The sequence below is a fragment of the Phoca vitulina genome, unplaced genomic scaffold (assembly GCF_004348235.1).
Source record: "Phoca vitulina isolate PV1807 unplaced genomic scaffold, GSC_HSeal_1.0 scaffold7, whole genome shotgun sequence".
NCBI classification, from domain to species: Eukaryota; Metazoa; Chordata; class Mammalia; order Carnivora; family Phocidae; genus Phoca; species Phoca vitulina.
The window spans coordinates 14,853,474-14,873,000 of record NW_022589710.1 but is presented as its reverse complement, the minus strand read 5'-3'; the positions used below and the strand labels follow the sequence as shown (position 1 = coordinate 14,873,000).

Sequence of the window (19,527 nt, the reverse complement as noted above, 5' to 3'; positions counted from 1 at the left end):
TCTATTGTTGGTTTATTAATAATGAACTCATGGCCAATAGCATTATACCTCATGTCCGAACAAAGGTTATCTTTTGACAAAAAGCACAAAAACATGGCAACTACATATAATGCAAAAAGGACACCTGTTTACAAAATAAGAGCTGAAATACAAAAGCAGACTGGGAACGTGCACACTGGGCAATTCACATTTTTTGCCGTTCTGTGCATGTCTAAGAATGACCACTACAGCTCCGTGAGTACTGGTTTGGGGTTAAAAGTAAGTTTTCTCAAGTAGGTAAATTTGCAAATACAGAAACTACAAATGATGAAGATCGACTGTAATAACTTTCATTAAAGGGGCTTGAAATTACATTAATTAAATCAAGTTATATTTTATTTCCTTTTATGATGAAAAATATGTCCTATAGTGGTATTTGAAAATCTGGAGTCTCCAGATAGGTATCTTAACAGTCTTCTGTGTTTCTATGCATTCAGGCATCAGTACACACATGCACAGAAACTTTCACTCTAATATATAAAGGTACTAACATATTTATTCATATATTCAACAAATGTTTATTGAATAACTACCATGTGCCAGACAGAATATTAGGAACCAGAAATACAGAAGAAAAGAGAATAAAGTAATTCTCTCATGGAGTTTACATTTAATGTTGGGAAGATTAAAAAAAAAAAAAGATTCATCAGAGGACTATAAGGGCTATAAAGAAAAATAAAGCAAGACAAGGGGATAGGGAATTGCAGGTATTATCTTTGTTAGGGTAACCAGGGAAAGATTCTTTGAAGCAACATTTGAACCTAGACCCAAATGAAATGAAGGATTTAACCTTATACAGGGGAATACCAGTTCAAGGCAGAAAGAGCAAGTGCAAAAGGCCCTGAGGTACAGATGTGCTTAGCATGCTAAAGATCATCGAGAAAGGCCAGTGTGCTGGAGGGTAATGAAGGAAAAAGAAAATGAATAAGCTAAAATTAGAGGCATAACCAGGAAAAAGGAAAAAAAAAAAAAAAAAGAGGTAGCCAAAGGTCAGATCTTACAGAGTCTTGTAGGCCATATAAAAGCTTTGGATTAAATTCCAAGTGTTACATGAAGGCACTTGGAGTTTGCAAACAAGACAGTGACAATACCCATAATTTATGTTTTAGAAGGGTCATGCCACTGGAGACAACTGTGCAGGAAGTTAAGTGGAAAAAAACTACTCATAAGGCTACTGCAATAAACCAGGCACTAACTGATGATGGTTTAGATGAGACTCATAGTAGGGGAGGCATGAAAAATGGTCAGATTCAGAAGAAAAAGTGTTTCAAGATCAAATAACTTCCTTAAAAATGAACTGATGAATATTACCCAATCATAAATTGAGTACTTGGAATATCACATAAGTTGAATATGCACTATTTTTAACTATTTTACTTGCCATACAGTGAAGTTATCAATGTAATTTTTATTACCTGTGAAGTGTCATTTCATTTTCTTGATACAATTCGGTCATTACTTTAAGTTTCTGCTGAAGCTTTTGATTCTCACTTTCAAATTGTATATTTTCTGACTGCAAAGATGCTTGTTCAGTCTGGAGATTTTTAATACACTCTATAGAAAATTTTTAAAAATCACAAAGGAGTAAACATTTTGAGATGCACATTAATATTTCATAAAGATTAAGATTATCAAAAATAATAAATTATTAATAAATGAAATTCTTTCCAACAGAAAATGTGTATTTTGTTCACCTAAATGCTTTTTAATATTTTAATTAAAGAACTAGATAAACTGTTACAACTTTTTTATTACTCCAAGATTTCCCAAAACCTTCAATATTCTAATTCCAGCATCTAATTTTCAGTTAGGGTGCCAAAAACCAGTAAAATTCTCATGAAGGTTATGGAGATGAGAGTTCTGAAGGGAAAGAAATATTTTAGTTCAACATTTCCTGTGGGCGCCTAAGTGGCTCAGTTGGTTAAGTGTCTGCCTTTGGCTGGGATCAAGTCCCCCATCAGGCTCCTTGCTCAGCAGGGAGCCCGCTTCTCCCTCTGCCCTCCTGCCCTGCTCAGGCTAGTGCCACTAGCAGCGCACTGTCACCAAAAAAAAAAAAAAATCTTTACAAAAAAAAACCATTCCCTGTGAAACTACTTCCACATGATGAACAATTCCTATTTTTCTCTAGTAACAAGTTTACAGGTTAATACTTAACTTCTAGCCATCCCTCCTTTTAAGCAAAATTGAGATATATGTTATAAGTCAGGCCAGAAATTTCGATCTTCTGATAAGAAATGGTACAAAATCATCCTAGCTTAATCCAGATCAAGATTGGAGAGAAAAATATCAGTTTTAACTTGTTTCAAATGCTAACCCACCTAAAAGAATTATCTATAAAACAAAAATTAACAATTCTAAGTAATTACGAGTGCTAGATAATTAGTGCATTGTTATTAAAAACCATTTATCTTCCAACATCATAACTCCACCTTTGACTTCCTCTAAGGCTGAGGTGCCATCTCCCAAAACATGTATATAAATCATAACCACAAATCTTTTTTATTAAGTAGGCTCCACACACAATGTGGGGCTTGCATTCATGACCCTGAGATTAAGAATCGCATGGTTACCGCTACCGACTAAGCCAGCCAGGCGCCCCCACCACAAATCTTAATGAAAGGCAAAACTTATTGGGCGCCTGGGTGGCTCAGTCGTTAAGCGTATGCCTTCGGCTCAGGTCATGATCCCAGGGTCCTGGGATCGAGTCCCACATCAGGCTCCCTCCTCGAGGGGAAGCCTGCTTCTCCCTCTCCCACTCCCGCTGCTTGTGTTCCTGCTCTTGCTATCTCTGTCTCTGTCAAATAAATAAATAAAATCTTTAGGGAAAAAAAAAAAAAAAGAAAGGCAAAACTTATTCTGTGTAGAGGGCAGTTTCAAAAATCACAAAATCATACTAACAAGCATTAAAATTTTACTAATCATATGTAATGGCATTCTAATTACTCTAAAGGCACATAATTATTCATCTATCAATTAATCATATATATCAAAAGGAAAGTTTAAAGTAAATATGCTAACATTAAATGATTTTAATGTGCATACCTGTCTTTCCACAGAAATTTTTAAATCTACATCAGAAGAAATCTGTTGACCTAGGCTTTAAGCCAATGCCAAGAACAGTCATTTAACAGACATTAATGCTGGATATCATCTCTGGTAAAACTGGATCATAGGGATGATCTTTTAAAAGTTAACAGTTTTAATTTGCTACTTTTTAACATCTAAAACCGTATCACACATATAACACTGAAATTCAAAGATATGTATGGTTTTACATGTTTTTTTAAAATAATTTCATTATTTTTATTTTATATGAATATGGAGGAAACTGATAATCAGGCTTTACCACCAACAAAAAACTCAGTACTAATTTTTCACAAATCAGAAACAAAAGTAAAAGTTATAAAAACAATCGAACTGGGCTTTTGCATAATTGATTCAGTTAACAGTACCATTCTGGATAAGGAGATATAACCTACCTGTAAGCTCTTCTTTTGTCTTATCTACTTCAGATAATTGAATGTAAATTTGGTTTCTTTCTCCTTCCAGGGTTTTTAAAGAAGCATTTAACTTCAGAGAATGGAAGAAGGAAAAAAGCAACATTAATCAGTTATACCAAAAAAGGAAAAACAAAAAATCTCACTATACTATCCCAACCTTTTGAAGTTTTTTTATCACTCTGATGAAATTATCACCTAGAATGCATTAATCAACAATGCAGCTTCCATCTTGAAAAGTTAAGTCATCAGTAGTTGTAAATATCAGAACAGAGAGAGATCAATGACTGATCCTTAAAAAGTGGGTATTTTCATTCTATTTACTTTCAACACAGAAGTTTTAATCAAAGCAAGCTTCAAAGTACGTTACCAAGACTTCACATAGTTCAGTAAAGATCAAGATAACCACTACTACAATGGAAAAGAGAAGGGATAAAGTAGAAGAAACTGAACCCAGCATTTACTTCTCAATTTAGGATATGGGGCAACAGGAATAGGAAAATATTGAGACCAGAGGAAGAAGAATGTTCAAAGTCAGAAATATGAGAGAAAATACACTAAATATTTTTAATATATTCCTTATCCAAAAACATTAGTCCAGACCTTAAAAATTTGTATTCTGATAAATTCTAAAAATTAACAATATGAATTTCTAAAGTTATTATAAAAAAGAAAAAAGCAATTGATAAAGAAAATGCTGATCACTTCTGAAAATCTGCATCGCTTCTATGGTGGCAACTATAAAACGGACTTTTAAAATAATTACTAAGGACCTACAGGTTTAATCCAAGTTCTATTTCCTTCTCTATATTCTTTATATTTATGTAGTAATGCAAACCTTAGCAGCATGAATCAGCTTCTTCAAAGCTCCTTTTGGTTGATTATCTATGTAAAAAAAAAAAGAAGAAAAAAAACCAATAAATTGGGAAAATAGTGCCACGCCACAACAGACATCCAAATGATTTTTTTAGTTCAGGCAACTAGAGCCTTATAATCCCTCTTTTTGCTTTAATAAAGAATTTGATATAAGGCAGGATGGCCTTGGACATGCTCCCAAGAAGCTAAACAATAAAGTACTGGAAGTACCATAATTTCATTTAACGAGGTTCTTCACTACTCACTCCAAGAACAAATTTATAATAAGAATCTGGTATTCACCTAAATACAGTCCACAGTCTCGACTATTCTTGGAATCTTTCAGCATACAAAATGTAAGTGGAATCATACTCCAAACTTAAATAACATTAAACAAGCACGCATTTTCTCATTACAAAAGGAATTGCTTCTTGTAAGATAAAGCAGAAGTGAAAAAGTACAAACAGAACACATGTGTTCACTTTAGGAATGCAGTTTTCTTCAGTGCACTAATGTTATCACCAAAGAAATTTACAAAAAAAATCGTATCTTCTGCTCCTTAATAAATTTGCTAATTATGCAGGGGGTAGAAGGAGAAAAAAGAGACAAGACACAAAGTCAGAAGAGCTGGGGAAAACTAATAAAAGATACACAAAACACTTCTGTACTCTTTTTGCAACTTCCAATGAATCTATAATTATGTCAACAAAAAATTCTTTTTTCAAGTCAAAGGAACTGGTTTGAAAATACAGTGAGCGGCTATATTGAACCTAACTCCTGCCTGAGTTTCCAGACTGCAACCAGCAGTGGTAATAACAATTTGAGATGGACAGGATTAAAGTACTGAGCCATCTAATTTAAACAACAAACAAAAACAGTATCCTAAGGTATTCATCTATATAACACTCATTTTTTAAACTACCCACCCATCCATCTGATTAGCTGACATGACAGGGAAAAACAGGCATTGAAATTATTATGATGCAATGTGAAAATTGCTGTAACAAAGATGGACAATATATAAAAAGAACAGGGAGGAAAGAAGCTGTAAATCTGTCCGAGGAGTTGGGAGAAAGATTTACTGAAAAGGCAGTATTCCAACTGAAGCTTAACAGTAAGGGATGGTGAGAGAGGGACAGAGTATTAGAGACAGATGAAGAAGATGTGCCAAAGAAGAACTGCATAAAGAATATGGTGCACACAGGGGTGCCTCAGTGGCTCAGATGGTTAAGCATCTGCCTTCGGCTCAGGTCATGATCCCAGGGTCCTGGGATTGAGCCCCGCATCGGGCTCCCTGCTCAGCAGGGAGCCTGCTTCTCCCTCTCCCTCTGCTGTTCCCCCTGCTTGTGCTCTCTCGCTCTCCCTGTCAAATAAATAAATAAAATCTTAAAAAAAAAAAAAAAGAAAAAAGAACATGGTGCACACAAAAAACAAATAATCCAATCAAGAAATGGGCAGAAGATATAAACAGGTATTTCTCCAAAGAAAACACACAAATGGCCAACAGACACATGAAAACATGCTCAACATCACTCAGCATCAGGGAAATACAAACCAAAACCACAATGATATACCACCTCACACCAGTCAGAATGGCTAAATTAAACAAGTCATGAAACCAAGGATGCGGAGAAAGGGGAACCCTCCTACACTGTTGGTGGAAATGCAAGCTAGTACAGCCACTCTGGAAAACAGTATGGAGGTTCCTCAAAAAGTTGAAAACAAAGCTACCCTACGACCCAGCAATTGCACTACTGGGTATTTACCCCAAAGATACAAATGTGATCTGAAGGGGTACCTACACCCCAATGTTTATAGCAGCAATGTCCACAATAGCCAAACTATGGAAAGAGCCCAGATGTCCATCAAAGATGAATGAATAAAAAGATGTGGTGTGTGTATATATTGTATATATACACAATGGAATACTACGCAGACATAAAAAAAATGAAATCCTGCCATTTGCAACAACATGGATGAAACTAGAGGGTATTATGCTAAGCAAAATAAGTCAATCAGAGAAAAACAATTATCATATGATCTCACTGATATGTGGAATTTAAGAAACAAAACAGAGGATCATAGGGGAAGAGAGTATAAAATAAAATAAGACAAAACCAGAGAGGGAAACAAAGAGACTCTTAATCACAGGAAATAAACTGAGAGTTGCTGGAGGAGAGGGAGGTGGGGAATGGTATAACTGGGTGATGGACATTAAGGAGGGCACGTGATGTGATGAGCACTAGGTATTATATAAGACTGATGGATCACTGACCTCTACCTCTGAAACTAATAATACATTATATGTTAATTAACTGAATTTAAATTAAAAAAAAAAAAAAAAAAACTTGAAAGCAAAAAAAAAAAAAAAAAAAGGACCATGGTGCACATAGGGAACTAAAAGAAAATACAACAGGCTCATCATTTTTAGCAAAAGAGGATGAATCATGACTTAATAATACCCAACTGCGTACCATTTTCTGATTCACTCATTTCCAACTCCAAGTTATCATCGTTTGTTATGTCTTCTCCCAGCACAGCAGCCCAATCTTTCATCTTTATCAAGCGTTCAGTAAGAGACTTGACATTTAGCAAAAAAGGGAAAAAAGAGAAAGAGGGTAATGCCTTTTGCTAATTGATTTACAACTTCTGAATGTGCAGTCACAGTTTAAAAATCAATCTACCGAGATAACAGTATATGAGCTCTTATTCACCAGCTGATACTAAGATATGTAAATACTCTGAAAAGCTGTAACATTTATTGACTATTAAACTCTACAAGTTAAAAACCAAACCTGTTTATTCCTAAATCAAATACAATACTTGATAATGGCCCATTTTTGCTAAATACATCACATGACTATAAAGTAACAAAACATTTTCTTATAGGACATTCTTCACATGCCACAAATAAGAGTGGCCATTAACATGAGAGTAAATTTTGTGTGAGGTCAAACAAATCCGCAAGTGAGACACATGATATATAAAAAGATCACAGACTTTACAGATCTGATTTTTTTCAAATAAATGATTAGGTGAGGAGTTCAACTGAGATAAAGAAAAAAAATTATAGAACAGAATCTGAATTGGTACATTACAGGTTTTCCAACAGTACTTTTTGAATTTTCTCGAATAAAGAAAGATTTTCTAGCACTATAGGTAATAAAATGACTGTGCCATGCATTTCTGTGGAAGGACCCACCTAAAAACCCATTCTGCTCTATAATTTCTACCCTTCAATCTCTTCCCTCTTGAGAATTCCAGGCATAAATAACATGGCTTACAGCTTTGACTGAGCTTGAGATTAGCATCTCATTCTTGTTCTGTTTAGGAAGAATCCCAAGTTCTTTAGTAGGGTAAGATTAGGGAAAAAAATAAAGCAATATCCCAAATTATGAATACAACTCCTAAAGCTGGAATCTTAAAAACATTCTTAGTGGGGGGTGGGGGGATACATAATAACATAATAAAATAAAATTTAAAAAAAAACATTCTTAGTAACAACGTAAAGAGCATAAATATATAGGTTTCAAGATGGCAACCTCCACTTCACTGCGTAGATTACAGAATATTAGTTTTACATCTTATTACTTGATACTCACACCTGAGTATCTGTTTGCAGCTTGAAAACATAAGATTTAAAAGAACAGGAAAGAAAAAGGGTAGAATGAGGCAAATAAGGAGTAGGAAAAAATGAACAAATCCTACAATAATATCAATTATTATATTCCTATTAGAGTCAAGTTTCAATTAGACTTATTTTTTGAAAAGTATTCATCTTCATGAAAGTACATACACCAGCTAATCTAGGTATTACAGACATCTAGCCAATACATATAACTTCATCTGTCCAATTTCTAAAATTCTTTCCAACATCTTATCAATAGAAACAGATGGCAGTCTAAAGACAAAGGTAAAATCCACTATTCTTTTTCTTTCTTCATTAAATACCTAGGGTAAAATACAGAGCAAAGGAGAAAAAGGACACATAGAATAATGATTTATATAGATCATATATATTAATAATATATAATATCAATAATATACATTAATATATTATATATTATATAATTAGTATACACTATTACATAATATATATGTTACAAATCTGTGAGTCTTCAAGCAGCATTTGGGAGCAAGAATGACAATACTGGTACAAATTAAAATGAATGCCAAAGAAGTACACATGCTCAAATTTGACCAAATAATTATAAAAATAAAAGTTACTAAGACAAAAATTTTCAAATTTCAGAATTAGTACAAAATTCCAGCTGACTCAGTCACTAAAACCAGGGGGGCCACTTACCTTGATCTGATTTTCTTTATCACACAGAACTTGTTCTGCATATACTTTGGAGTCTTCAAAAGTTATTTTCTGTTTATTAAGTTGACTCACTTGTTCTTTCCATTCTTCAGCATCTTGTAAAAGCTAAAATTCAAACCCCACCAAAACAAAAAAGCAACTCATTATTTTTCATACTTATGTGTAAAGGAATTTATTTATATATTTAGATGTATCATTAATAGATATTATACAACACAATGTGTTGCTAAGAAGTAAAGGGGGGAGGGATGAAGGAAGGAAAGAAGGGAATGAAGGGCAGGCTCCCGTTTTCAAAGAATTTTCAAGAAGGATAATGTAAAATAAGAGACACTTAAACTTAAACACTGTTCAACTGATTTACATAATAAACTTAGACCAAATAAAAGGCTTTTTGAGACATATATATATGTTAGATTTGGTCATTTCTTACCATCCCTTAAGTCCTATATTTTTTTTAAATCATGTGCTGTTTTGTAGTTAACTAAACTTCCAGAGATACCACTAAACTGGAATAGATCAAATTCTGCATAAACAGTCTTTTACTGTATATACTTTTATAGGAAATACTTTTTGAACATGATACAAAAGGTAAGGATTGTTATAAAACAGACTTGATTATATAACACTTAAAAGCTTCACAAATCAAAAAATAACACAAAATCTAAAAACAAACAAGTAACTAGAAAGGAATTCTTATACATATGCAACAAAAGATTGATAACCTTAACATGCAAAAATCTCTTAGAAGTCAATAAGAAAAACAGGAAAAAAATGAATGAGCAACCAATTCACAAAAGAAATGGGCCATATAAATATGAAAGAAAAGTCCAAATTTATTAAATCTTTAAAACTCAATTCTATTGAACAGTAATTATTGGATTTCTCTGCAAAACTAAGGCTTCATAAGCATATTTCCTAGCACAAGAAAACTAAACTTTTTCTACATGGTATAACAGAATTAAGAGGACACCAACAGATTAAAAACAAATGAGGATTGAAGACAAAAACCTGAATTTTGTGATTAGATGGACTCTAGAGAGTTACTAAAGAAACTGGATACCCAGGGGCACCTGGGTGGCTCAGTAGGTTAGGCATCTGCCTTCAGCTAGGATCATAATCCCAGAGTCCTGGGATAGAACCCCACATAAGGCTGCCTGCTCAGCAGGGAGTCTGCTTCTCCCTCTCCATCTGCCCCCCCCACCCCCACTCGTGCTCGCTTTCTCTCACTCTCTCTCTCAAATAAATAAATAAAAATCTAAAAAAAAAAAGGAAGAAGAAGAAATTACATACCCAGCAGTCTTAAGAAGTCAGGGAAGGAGTGAATTAGAACATGGCATCAGTGAATATAGAATAGTTGATTTCAAGAACTTTAGTTATTAAAAAGGAGTTAGATGAAAGCAGGTGTAAAGAGTAAGACAATCGGAGGGGTGCCTGGGCGGCAGAGCTGGTTGAGCGTATGACTCTTGATTTTGGCTCAGGTCATGAACTCAGGGTTGCAGACCAAGGCCCGTGTCAGGTTCCACGCTCAGCATGGAGTCTGTTTAAGTTTCTCTCTCCCTCTCTCTCTGCCACTCCCCACCCCTCTCTCTCAAATAAATAATCTTAAAAAAAAAAAAAAAGAGGAAGACAATCTAGGTGAAATTTTTTCAAGATAGAAAAGGCCAGTTTTTATTTCAACAGAGCAATTTAACACAAGGTTTACCACCACTTTCTCCTGCAATCTATTAAGATGAGAGTAAATCTACTAAGAGACTTAGGAAAAGGAAAAAAAGCAGCAGCATAAACCCACAAGAAAAAAGAAAACAGGCAATAAGGAAAAAGGTAATTCTAGATGTGGAAAGTAGAGGGGCACCTGGGTGGCTCAGTCAGTTGAGCATCTGACTCTTGATTTCGCCTCAGGTCCTGATCTCAGGGTCTTGAGACTGAGTCCCATGTCAGGCTCCGCACTGGGCGTCCTGCTTAAGATTCTCTCCCTCTCCCTTCTCACTCTCCCTCCCGCCAACTCACTCTCTCTGGGGGGGGGGGGGGGGGGGAGTAGAAAGAGAAAGAAGTATAGTAGAAGATTTAGCAGACCATCAAAGCTGAAATTTACTCAGAAGATGGGAAAGTCCAAATGCAGGTTGATTTCATACAACCCAAAATGCTCATAATTTGGAGGCACTAACACTAGGGGTGTAAGTGGGATTGAAAAGAGGAGGACTGCCTGAAAGTATGTATAAAAAAAGTTAGAAAGTCCCTCATGTTCTCCCTGCACATACATATACATACATTCTTACTCTCCATCCATCCCTCCCACCCACCCTCATCTTTCACATGCATGCACACATGCACACACACATATTTACACACATATACACATCTGGCAAAAGCCCAGAAAGTTATTCTCTGGAGAAGTGGAAAATGAAACTCTGGGATACCTGGCCCAGGTGAAAGTGTGAGTAAAATATTGAAAACATAAAGGTATTAAGTGAAAGATGACTTACTGAATAGTGACAAACCAACAAGCCTTACCTCTCTGTTTATCTCACTGTTGGCAAATGGGCTTCTACCTCTCAAATAGAAACTGAGGAGGTATCATCCCTGTAGAAAATGATCTTCAGATACCAATAATTGGGGATCATCCAATGAAACATCCTAGGCAGATTACCCTACAGAAGAACCTCCCAATAACACACACAGAGCTTCCAATTAGACATGGAGAGTTCCACTATTAAATGAACAGACTGTGGGCACCTGGGTTGCTCAGTTGGTTGAGCGTCTGCTCGGGTCATGATCCCAGGGTCCTGGGACTGAGTCAGCGTCAGGCTCCCTGCTCAGCGGGGACCTGCTTTTCCCTCTCCTCCCTGCTCGTGCTCTCTCTCGCTATCTCTCTCTCTCAAATAAATAAATAAAATCTTTTAAAAAAATAAATAAATAAGCAGATTGCAGTGAATCACCTAATATCTGCTTTAAAAAGAAGCTCTTAAATAAAAGACATAGACAAAAACAGAAAATAGAGGAAACAAGACAACTCAGGGAACTGAAACAAACACTTCAAAAAGAAAAAAGAAAAAATATCCTCAGCAAGATAAGAACATGGCATCCATATATAAAGAAGAGGCATAAGCAAAACAAAACAAAACAAAATACTTAAAATTGAAAAATATAGAAGAATAAGTCAACGAAACTTCCATATAAACAAGAAAATCAAAGAGGACATCCTCAAATAATTACCGTATAATCATATAAAAATCCCCAAAAAAGCGTGTAGCAATATCCCAGAACTGAATCAAGAGCAAGAGTTTCCAGACTAAGAGTTCCAGACATTCCAACAAATGTATGAAAAAAGACCCTGCATCATCATGACATTTTGGAGAACTAGAAACAATGAAAGATATTAAAAGGTTCCAGGGAGGAAAAGAGCAGATCACAAAAACAGATCCAGTAATCCAAGTAGCATTTGACTTCTCAAAAGCAATACTGGAAAACGAACACCATGGATCAATAATGTCAAAATTTCAAGAAAAAAAAAAATTTAAGCCCAGAAGATATCCAATCAAAATGTCAGTAACTTTGAGAGAAGACATTCTCAAGAAGATGCACATTTTTTTAGAAGTTAGCTTGTATACCTTTTTCTCAAGAAGCTAATCAAGAGAATTAACCACAAAAGAGCAAGTCTTGGATACCGGAAATAGAAGATCCAACACAGGAGAAAGACAAAGGGAAAGATGGGAGTGAAGTGAAATCTCAGGACAACAGAAGCATTAACAGACCCAGAGAATAACTTCCTATCAAATCAGGAGGATGGAAGACCCCAGGAAGGATTGCTTCAAAAAAAAAAAAAAAAACAGTCAATTATCAAAGCATTTGAATGCATAAATAAGATATTTAAATCTCCAGAAAACAGCATTTGAATGCATAAATAAGATATTCAGCATCTCCAGAAGACAGACACATAGACAGCTATGTAGGAAACAAAACAATTACTAACCCTAGAGCAAAGAAAATGTTGGGTAAAACAGAGCATGTAGTCAGAGCACATCGTGTGGCTCAGCTGTAACATTTAAAGAACTGTAAATAATGTAATCAATGAAAAATTTTCCCATGGAAAAATTTTAACTATACTGGGAGAATAGTGGGACAGAAAACATATTTGCGTGTCTGAGAGTGTCTAATATATATGAAGAAGGAAGAGGGTAAAAGCTAAATCCTCATTTGATCTACCATCAGAACTGTTTCTATCTTTAGGCCCCAGACCCATAGCTTCAAGATAATTCTCATGTGTATTCTCTGCCCTCCTTCAGTCTGGCTTTGACGAGTTGGTACTAAATGCTATTTGCTGTGATTACTAAAATTTGCCCTGGATTACTCTAACTACTGAAGAAACAAGGTGCCAGGAGTATACACTTTGCACCCTATACAAAAGAGACACCAAAGGATATACGGGAGATTGTCCTGCTCTCCTGTTTTCCAGGAAAAGCCTAACCTTGCCCCTAGCATGGGTCAGTCTTGAGTATGCCCAGAACATTTATAATTACATATTCACAGTTTAAAAGTCCCTATAGAGTACAAACCTGTTTCTGGCTTTCCTGAAGTTGGGAATTTTCACTCAAAGCATCTTTTATAGCTATCTTAAGTCGTTCTTCATTCATTTGAAATATTTTAAAGGTTGTTTTGGCCTAAGTAAAACACAACATATCAAGCTTATAAGAATTAATTTAATACAATAGCTCTTTTTTATACATACTCCCTAAAACATGGAATTAAAGTCAAAAACATGCCAATATTAATAGGAAAGGCAGCGTAGGGATAGCAGAAAAAAGGCTAGTCTAGAATCAGGGTCCAGTCATGGCTCTGCCAGGAACTTGCCATGTGGCCTTGGATAAAGGATTTAACCACTTGTAATCTTTTATGTACTATGTAGCAAATTTTGTTAACTTTTTATTACCTGCCTCTCTTACTAGAATTTAAACTAGATGAGAGCTTTCCTATTTTGTCTACTAATGTTAAGTGCCAAGCACTTTCAACAATGACCAGTACATAGGAAGAACTCAATAAATACCTGTCCAACAAAAAAAATGAACCTTCCTGAAGTACCTTCTACAAAGGAACTATATCTAAGACCCCAGTATCTCAAATTCTAGTATTCTATCTTCTTCTTTAAACATAAAACAGTAAAATTAAAATGATTTTCAAAAGCAACAGACCTTCTAGGCTAATTCAACTTACTTCAGCCACTTGTGATTTAAGAGATTTTGATTCATCTTCTAGGGACTGTATCCTTTTTGAAATATCCACCATCTGGAAAGACAGCATCCATCAATAAACGAGTATTTATTTACTAAATTTCTCCAGCTTCCAAGACACCACATAGCTTAGATATATTGTTAACCTAATACATCTACTCAAAAAAATGAGGATTCTAAGAAAACTTGTCAGCCATAAAAGAGATTTTATATGAATGTTAGGCAATAATATTTCATCTCATCTTTAATATTTCATAACATTTAAGTTATATAGGCTCAAGATAAGTCCACTGACATCATATCTTACTAAATAATCACACACATCTAGATCTTCCTTACAACAGATTTTAAAATAAATGCCAAAGCAAAGTTAAAATGTTCTCAAAATACCTTTTGAGTAATTAAAAAAAATCCACCATGTATGTGATTATTCAACTTTATTTATGTGAGCCACTTCATAGTACATATAGAAAATATAAGAATGTGCAAGAAACTTAACATGGTAATGGTAACCTCTAACATGTAAAAAAAAGCTAGTGGATCTCAAAAATTTTACTCTGTACTTAACAGCCTTCTGTATTTTGGGGATTTTTTTTAGAATGCATATAATACTTTAACTGATACCAATATATATATATATATATATTTTTAAGTGGGCTCCATGCCCAGCACAAAGCCCAACACAGGGCTTGAACACATGACGGAGATCAAGATCTGAGCTGAGATCTGAGATCAAGAGTCGGACACTTAACCAAATGAGCCACCAGGCACCCCGATACCTACTAATATTTTAAAATTCAGTAACTTTCTTTTCCTACAGTCTCCTCATTTATGTAAAAACCTTACCAATTCATCTTGTTCAGAATGTTTAGATTTCTCTTCTTTTAATTGGTTTTCCAGAAAAAGTATTTCATCCTCAAGTTCAGATTTAGACTTGTTCAGATTTTCACAGACTGCCTAAAAGAGGAAGCCAACTTTATAAGACAGGCATAGAACTTTTTGGTTATGATAAATCAGACAAGTATAATCAAACACATATACTGTAAATCAAATAAATTTAGTTTACATATTTGTTCATTTTTATACCATTTAAATAATAGCAATGCTAGCAGGGGTCAGCAAACTTTTTCTATAAAAAGCCACAGAGTAAATATTTTAGGCTTGCAGGCCATGTAGTCGCTGTCCCAACTACGCCTATGTAGTAAGAATGCAAAGACATGTAAATGAATGAGCATGGCTGTGTTCCAATAAAATTTTATTTACAAAAACAGGTGGAGAAGCCAAACAATCTGATTAAAAATGGGCAGAGGACCTAAATAGACGTTTCTCCAAAGAAGACATACAGATGGCCAACAGACACATGTAAAGATCCTCACCATCACTCATCATCAGGGAAATGCAAATCAAAACCACAATGAAGTGTCATCTCATACCTATCAAAATGGCTAAAATAAAAAAGACAAGAAATAACAAGTGTTGGCAAGGATGTGGAGAAAAAGGAACCCTCGTGCACTGTTGCTGGGAATGTAAATTGGTACAGCCACTGTGGAAAACAGAAATACTGTATGATCCAATGATTCCACTACTTTTTATTAAAAAAAAAAAAATAATAAGTCAAAAAGATATATATACCCCTATGTTTACTGCAGCATTATTTACAATAACTAAAATAGGGCAGCAATATAACTGTCCATCGATGGATGAATGGATAAAGAAGATGTGGTATATACACACAATGGAATATTACGTAGCCATAAAAAAATGATGAGATCTTGCCATTTGTGACAATGTGGATGGACCTAAAAGGTATTATGCTAAGTGAAATAAGTCAGACTGAGAAAGACAAATACCAAATGATTTCACTCATATGTGGAATCTAAAAAAACAAAACAAATAAACAAACAAAAAGCAAAATCAGACCTATAAATTCAGGAAATAAACTGATGGATGCCACAGGAAAGATGGTGGGGGATTGGGCAAAATGAGTAAAGGTGAGTGGGAGATCAGGCTTCCAATTATGGAATAAGTCATGGAAATAAGAGGTCCAGCATAGGAAATACAGTCAACGAGACTGTAATAGCATTGTATGATGAGACAGATTGTAGCTATACTTGTGGTGAGCACAGCATAAAGTATAGACATGTTGAATCACTATGTTGTACACCTGAAACTAATCTAACATTTGTATCAACCATACTCAAATAAAAAAAAATTAAAAAAAAAAAAAAACAGGTGGAGAGCCCAGAATATAGTTTGCCAACCTCTGCTTTAGAGCATTATAAAGGAAAAAATGAGAAATAAGTCTGATTAATAAAATTAAAGACATAATAAAAACTAAACTCAAAAAATAATGAAGATTGCTTCAGAATAATGTTCTGCATTGAATTATTTTCTGGGACCTTTTTAATTTTAAATGATTAGTTACTGAATTATTCCAATTGGATTTTAAATACTGTAATAAACATACCTCTGATATTTGTGATCCTTCAACAAACTTGTTAAAAAAAAAAACCAAAAGATTCAAAGAATTTAATGGAGACCAAAATAAAAAAAGAACAAGTACATACTATATTATAGTGGCTAAAAACTTGTTTATATGTATTTCCCCAACTTTGGTTATTTGATTATATGAATTCCCTGACTTGAATCAAAATTACTGTACTGTTTTGATTTTATCTACTGATTCAACCATCAAATTTGTTTAATTCCATCATATATAGTTTATATTATGTTTACCAAGCTTAAAAATAAACACTACATGTTTTTTAAAATTACAAAAATCAGAGGAAAAACTTCCAAAACATTCATTTAAATTTTACTGTTAGATCATGTAAATTCAATTCCTTAAGAATAAATTGGTGTGTTTTATTTTATCCACAATATTGCCAAACTTGAATAAATGCCTTTTCTGTCCAGTTTAGGCTCTTCTATTAGCAAGCTAAATGCCTTCTACAATTCTTTCTTTTTTAATCAAACTAATAAGTTACTACTGGAACAGGAGATAAAACAGAAGGTCAGTAAATAAAACAATTTCAACAAATTCTTGAGGATATTAATAGGTAACAAATGAAGAAAGAAAAGATTATGAAATTTGCTCCATTTGGAATTCAATTTATAACTTCCTTTGGACTCTACTAGGAAATTCTGAAACATAAAATATAGATTTTTTAAATTTCTATTTTAATTCCAGTTAGTTACCATCCAGTGTTATACACATAGACTTTCTGATGGTTACAGACATCAGTGATTGATAACAGCCGAGCTGGACTGTCTGAACACATACACCAAAAAAAAGTACAAAGTCCATTGTTTTCTACTTTAGTACTAGCATGCTTCTAACACTTCCATCTCTAAATAGTAACAAACAGCATTTACCCTAATCTGTTGTAGATTAGCTAAATGACAAATTTTTATTATTTCCCTTCTTACTACTAGCCAAATCATACCTGGCTCAGGAGAGCTGACTAGACATATCTCTTCCAAACCCTGCATTCAGTGACATCATGTTGGTACCTTGAAATTGAGAGTATTTACCCAACAGAACCAAGCAAATGCTACAAATAAGGACTCCTGCTTTTCAGAAAGCCAGCTGTTAAACCTTTACCAGCACACTGCTGCTTACAATATAAATCTTTGGTCTAATTCTAGTTAGCTCCCAATAACAATGGGGATGAAGTGAAGGCACGTACTGCCACAATTTACATAATTTATTCCTGCCAACTATTCCTAAATTTATGAAAATGAATCCTATTCTTCCTTTCTAGAGCAAACGGAATTAAAAAAAGGAATGGTTACTTAATACATTTCATTCCTAAGAATGAAAAATAAAGAGCTCCTATATGGCCCTCGGTTCCAGTAAACTGAATGTTAGCAAGGAGAGCTCAAATTTTTAAGATACTTTATGCTACCTAATGTTCCATTTCCTATAATTAACTTTTTCTTTAAGTTTTAACATCTAGCAATGTTCTTTCACATTTCCTTTAAAATAGTTTTCAGGAGATACATTTTTCTTAAAGTTTATGTTATTTAGTAAGAATCTTACCCCCAGCTTTTATAATTATATTATTTGTTTTTACCTCCAAACTTTGTGCTTCTGTTGACTCCTTCTCAAAACTGGCATCCTTTAAAGATGATTCTAAGCCTTCACACTGAAAGAAAGCAACACTGTAAGGAAAAACTCTACAAATTTTATTCTAAATTTATCTGGAGAGGTGTCTAAGACACAAAATCCACTTCCACATGTATGCTTAATTTACCTCAATTTACTTAGCTTTAAGTTCTTCAAATATGAGTACTATAATAGAGCCAGGGCAGCTAACATACCACAACCCCCCATCTTGAGTAACAAATGGCAGAACTTCACCCTTAAGACTAAGAGAACTGTCCTAAGTCGGCCTATTCATTAAAGAGAAATTAATACAAACTGGCCATCAGAAATTTTCACTTGTAATTCAAATCATATTACAAATAAAGCAAGCAGGCAATATAACATCTTTAAATGTGCAAAACAAAGAATATGAAACATAAAATGCTGTAAGATTTGGCAAAATAAACTTATTTCAATGCTTTAAAAAATAGTGATTAAATGGAAGACTAGGCTATTTGGACAAACCTTCTCACCAGAACAAGAAGAGATGGACAAAAACACACAGAAAAATAGGGTATGTTTGAAGGCTTCAGAGCTATCCATAGGGTGAGAATTTGTGATAGAAGAGGGAATCCTCAGAGAAGCAAGACCAACATTTGACATTTCCTTCTCCCTGTCCAAAAGCAGAGGATAGGCCAAAAACTGAGCAGAAACTAATACCAACCCACACTAGCTACCTTATAAGAAAGTCTAAACCAGAAACAGACCAATCCCTTGAAATAAGGGCAAACTTCCAAACATTTTAATCTGTAATTAAAGTAATCTACGATTTCTGATGTCTCGGCCTAGCTGCCTATGAGAAGCAACAGTAAATCCTCACTGGAGAAAGATAAAATCACTCACAGCTTCAAATTTTCTCTTATATAACCCGGCATTGATGAACACAAGATTTGACTAAGAACCAAGAAAAAAAAATGAGCAAGAGAAACAGACTCTTGAAGGACACAAATAATAGATTTTCAGTCAGGGGGAGCCTGGGTGGCACAGTTGGTTAAGCCCCCCACTCTTAGATTTGGCTCAGGTCATGATCTCAGAGTCGTGAGACTGAGTTCCACATCAGGTTCTGCACTCAGCATGAAATCGGCATAAGATTCTCTCTCCCTTTCCCTCTGCCCCTCCCCACTGTGCTCACTCTCTCTCCCCCTCAAATAAATAAATAAATCTTAAAAAAAAAAAAAAAAAAGAACTGGCAATAAGATATTAAAATAAGGTTAATATGGGATGCCTGGGTGGCTCAGCCGGTTAAGCAGCTGCCTTCAGCTCAGGTCATGATCCCACAGTCCTGGGATCAAGTTCCGCATCGGGCTCCTTGCTCAGCAGGGAGCCTGTTCCCTGCTTGTGCCCTCTCTCTCTCTCTCTCTGACAAGTAAATTAAATCTTAAAAAGAAAAGAAAGAAAATAATTGCCAACTTAGAATTCTGTAAACAGCATTACACAAAA

General features: G+C 34.6%; 1 protein-coding gene across 6 annotated transcripts in view; it reads right to left on the bottom strand.

Moving 5' to 3' along the window:
* The window catches only part of MIA2 (MIA SH3 domain ER export factor 2), a 97,196-nt gene that overhangs the window by 35,004 nt on the left and 42,665 nt on the right, over window positions 1-19,527 (bottom strand). For all 6 annotated transcript variants that reach the window (XM_032404993.1, XM_032404999.1, XM_032404995.1 and 3 more), the window contains 9 exons: window positions 18,017-18,088; window positions 14,787-14,897; window positions 13,924-13,995; window positions 13,269-13,373; window positions 8,698-8,820; window positions 6,866-6,971; window positions 4,375-4,421; window positions 3,519-3,609; window positions 1,455-1,593 (listed from right to left, as the gene is read on the bottom strand). In XM_032404993.1, the coding sequence (XP_032260884.1) occupies window positions 1,455-1,593; window positions 3,519-3,609; window positions 4,375-4,421; window positions 6,866-6,971; window positions 8,698-8,820; window positions 13,269-13,373; window positions 13,924-13,995; window positions 14,787-14,897; window positions 18,017-18,088 (866 nt within the window). The remainder of the gene's footprint in view (window positions 1-1,454; window positions 1,594-3,518; window positions 3,610-4,374; window positions 4,422-6,865; window positions 6,972-8,697; window positions 8,821-13,268; window positions 13,374-13,923; window positions 13,996-14,786; window positions 14,898-18,016; window positions 18,089-19,527) is intronic.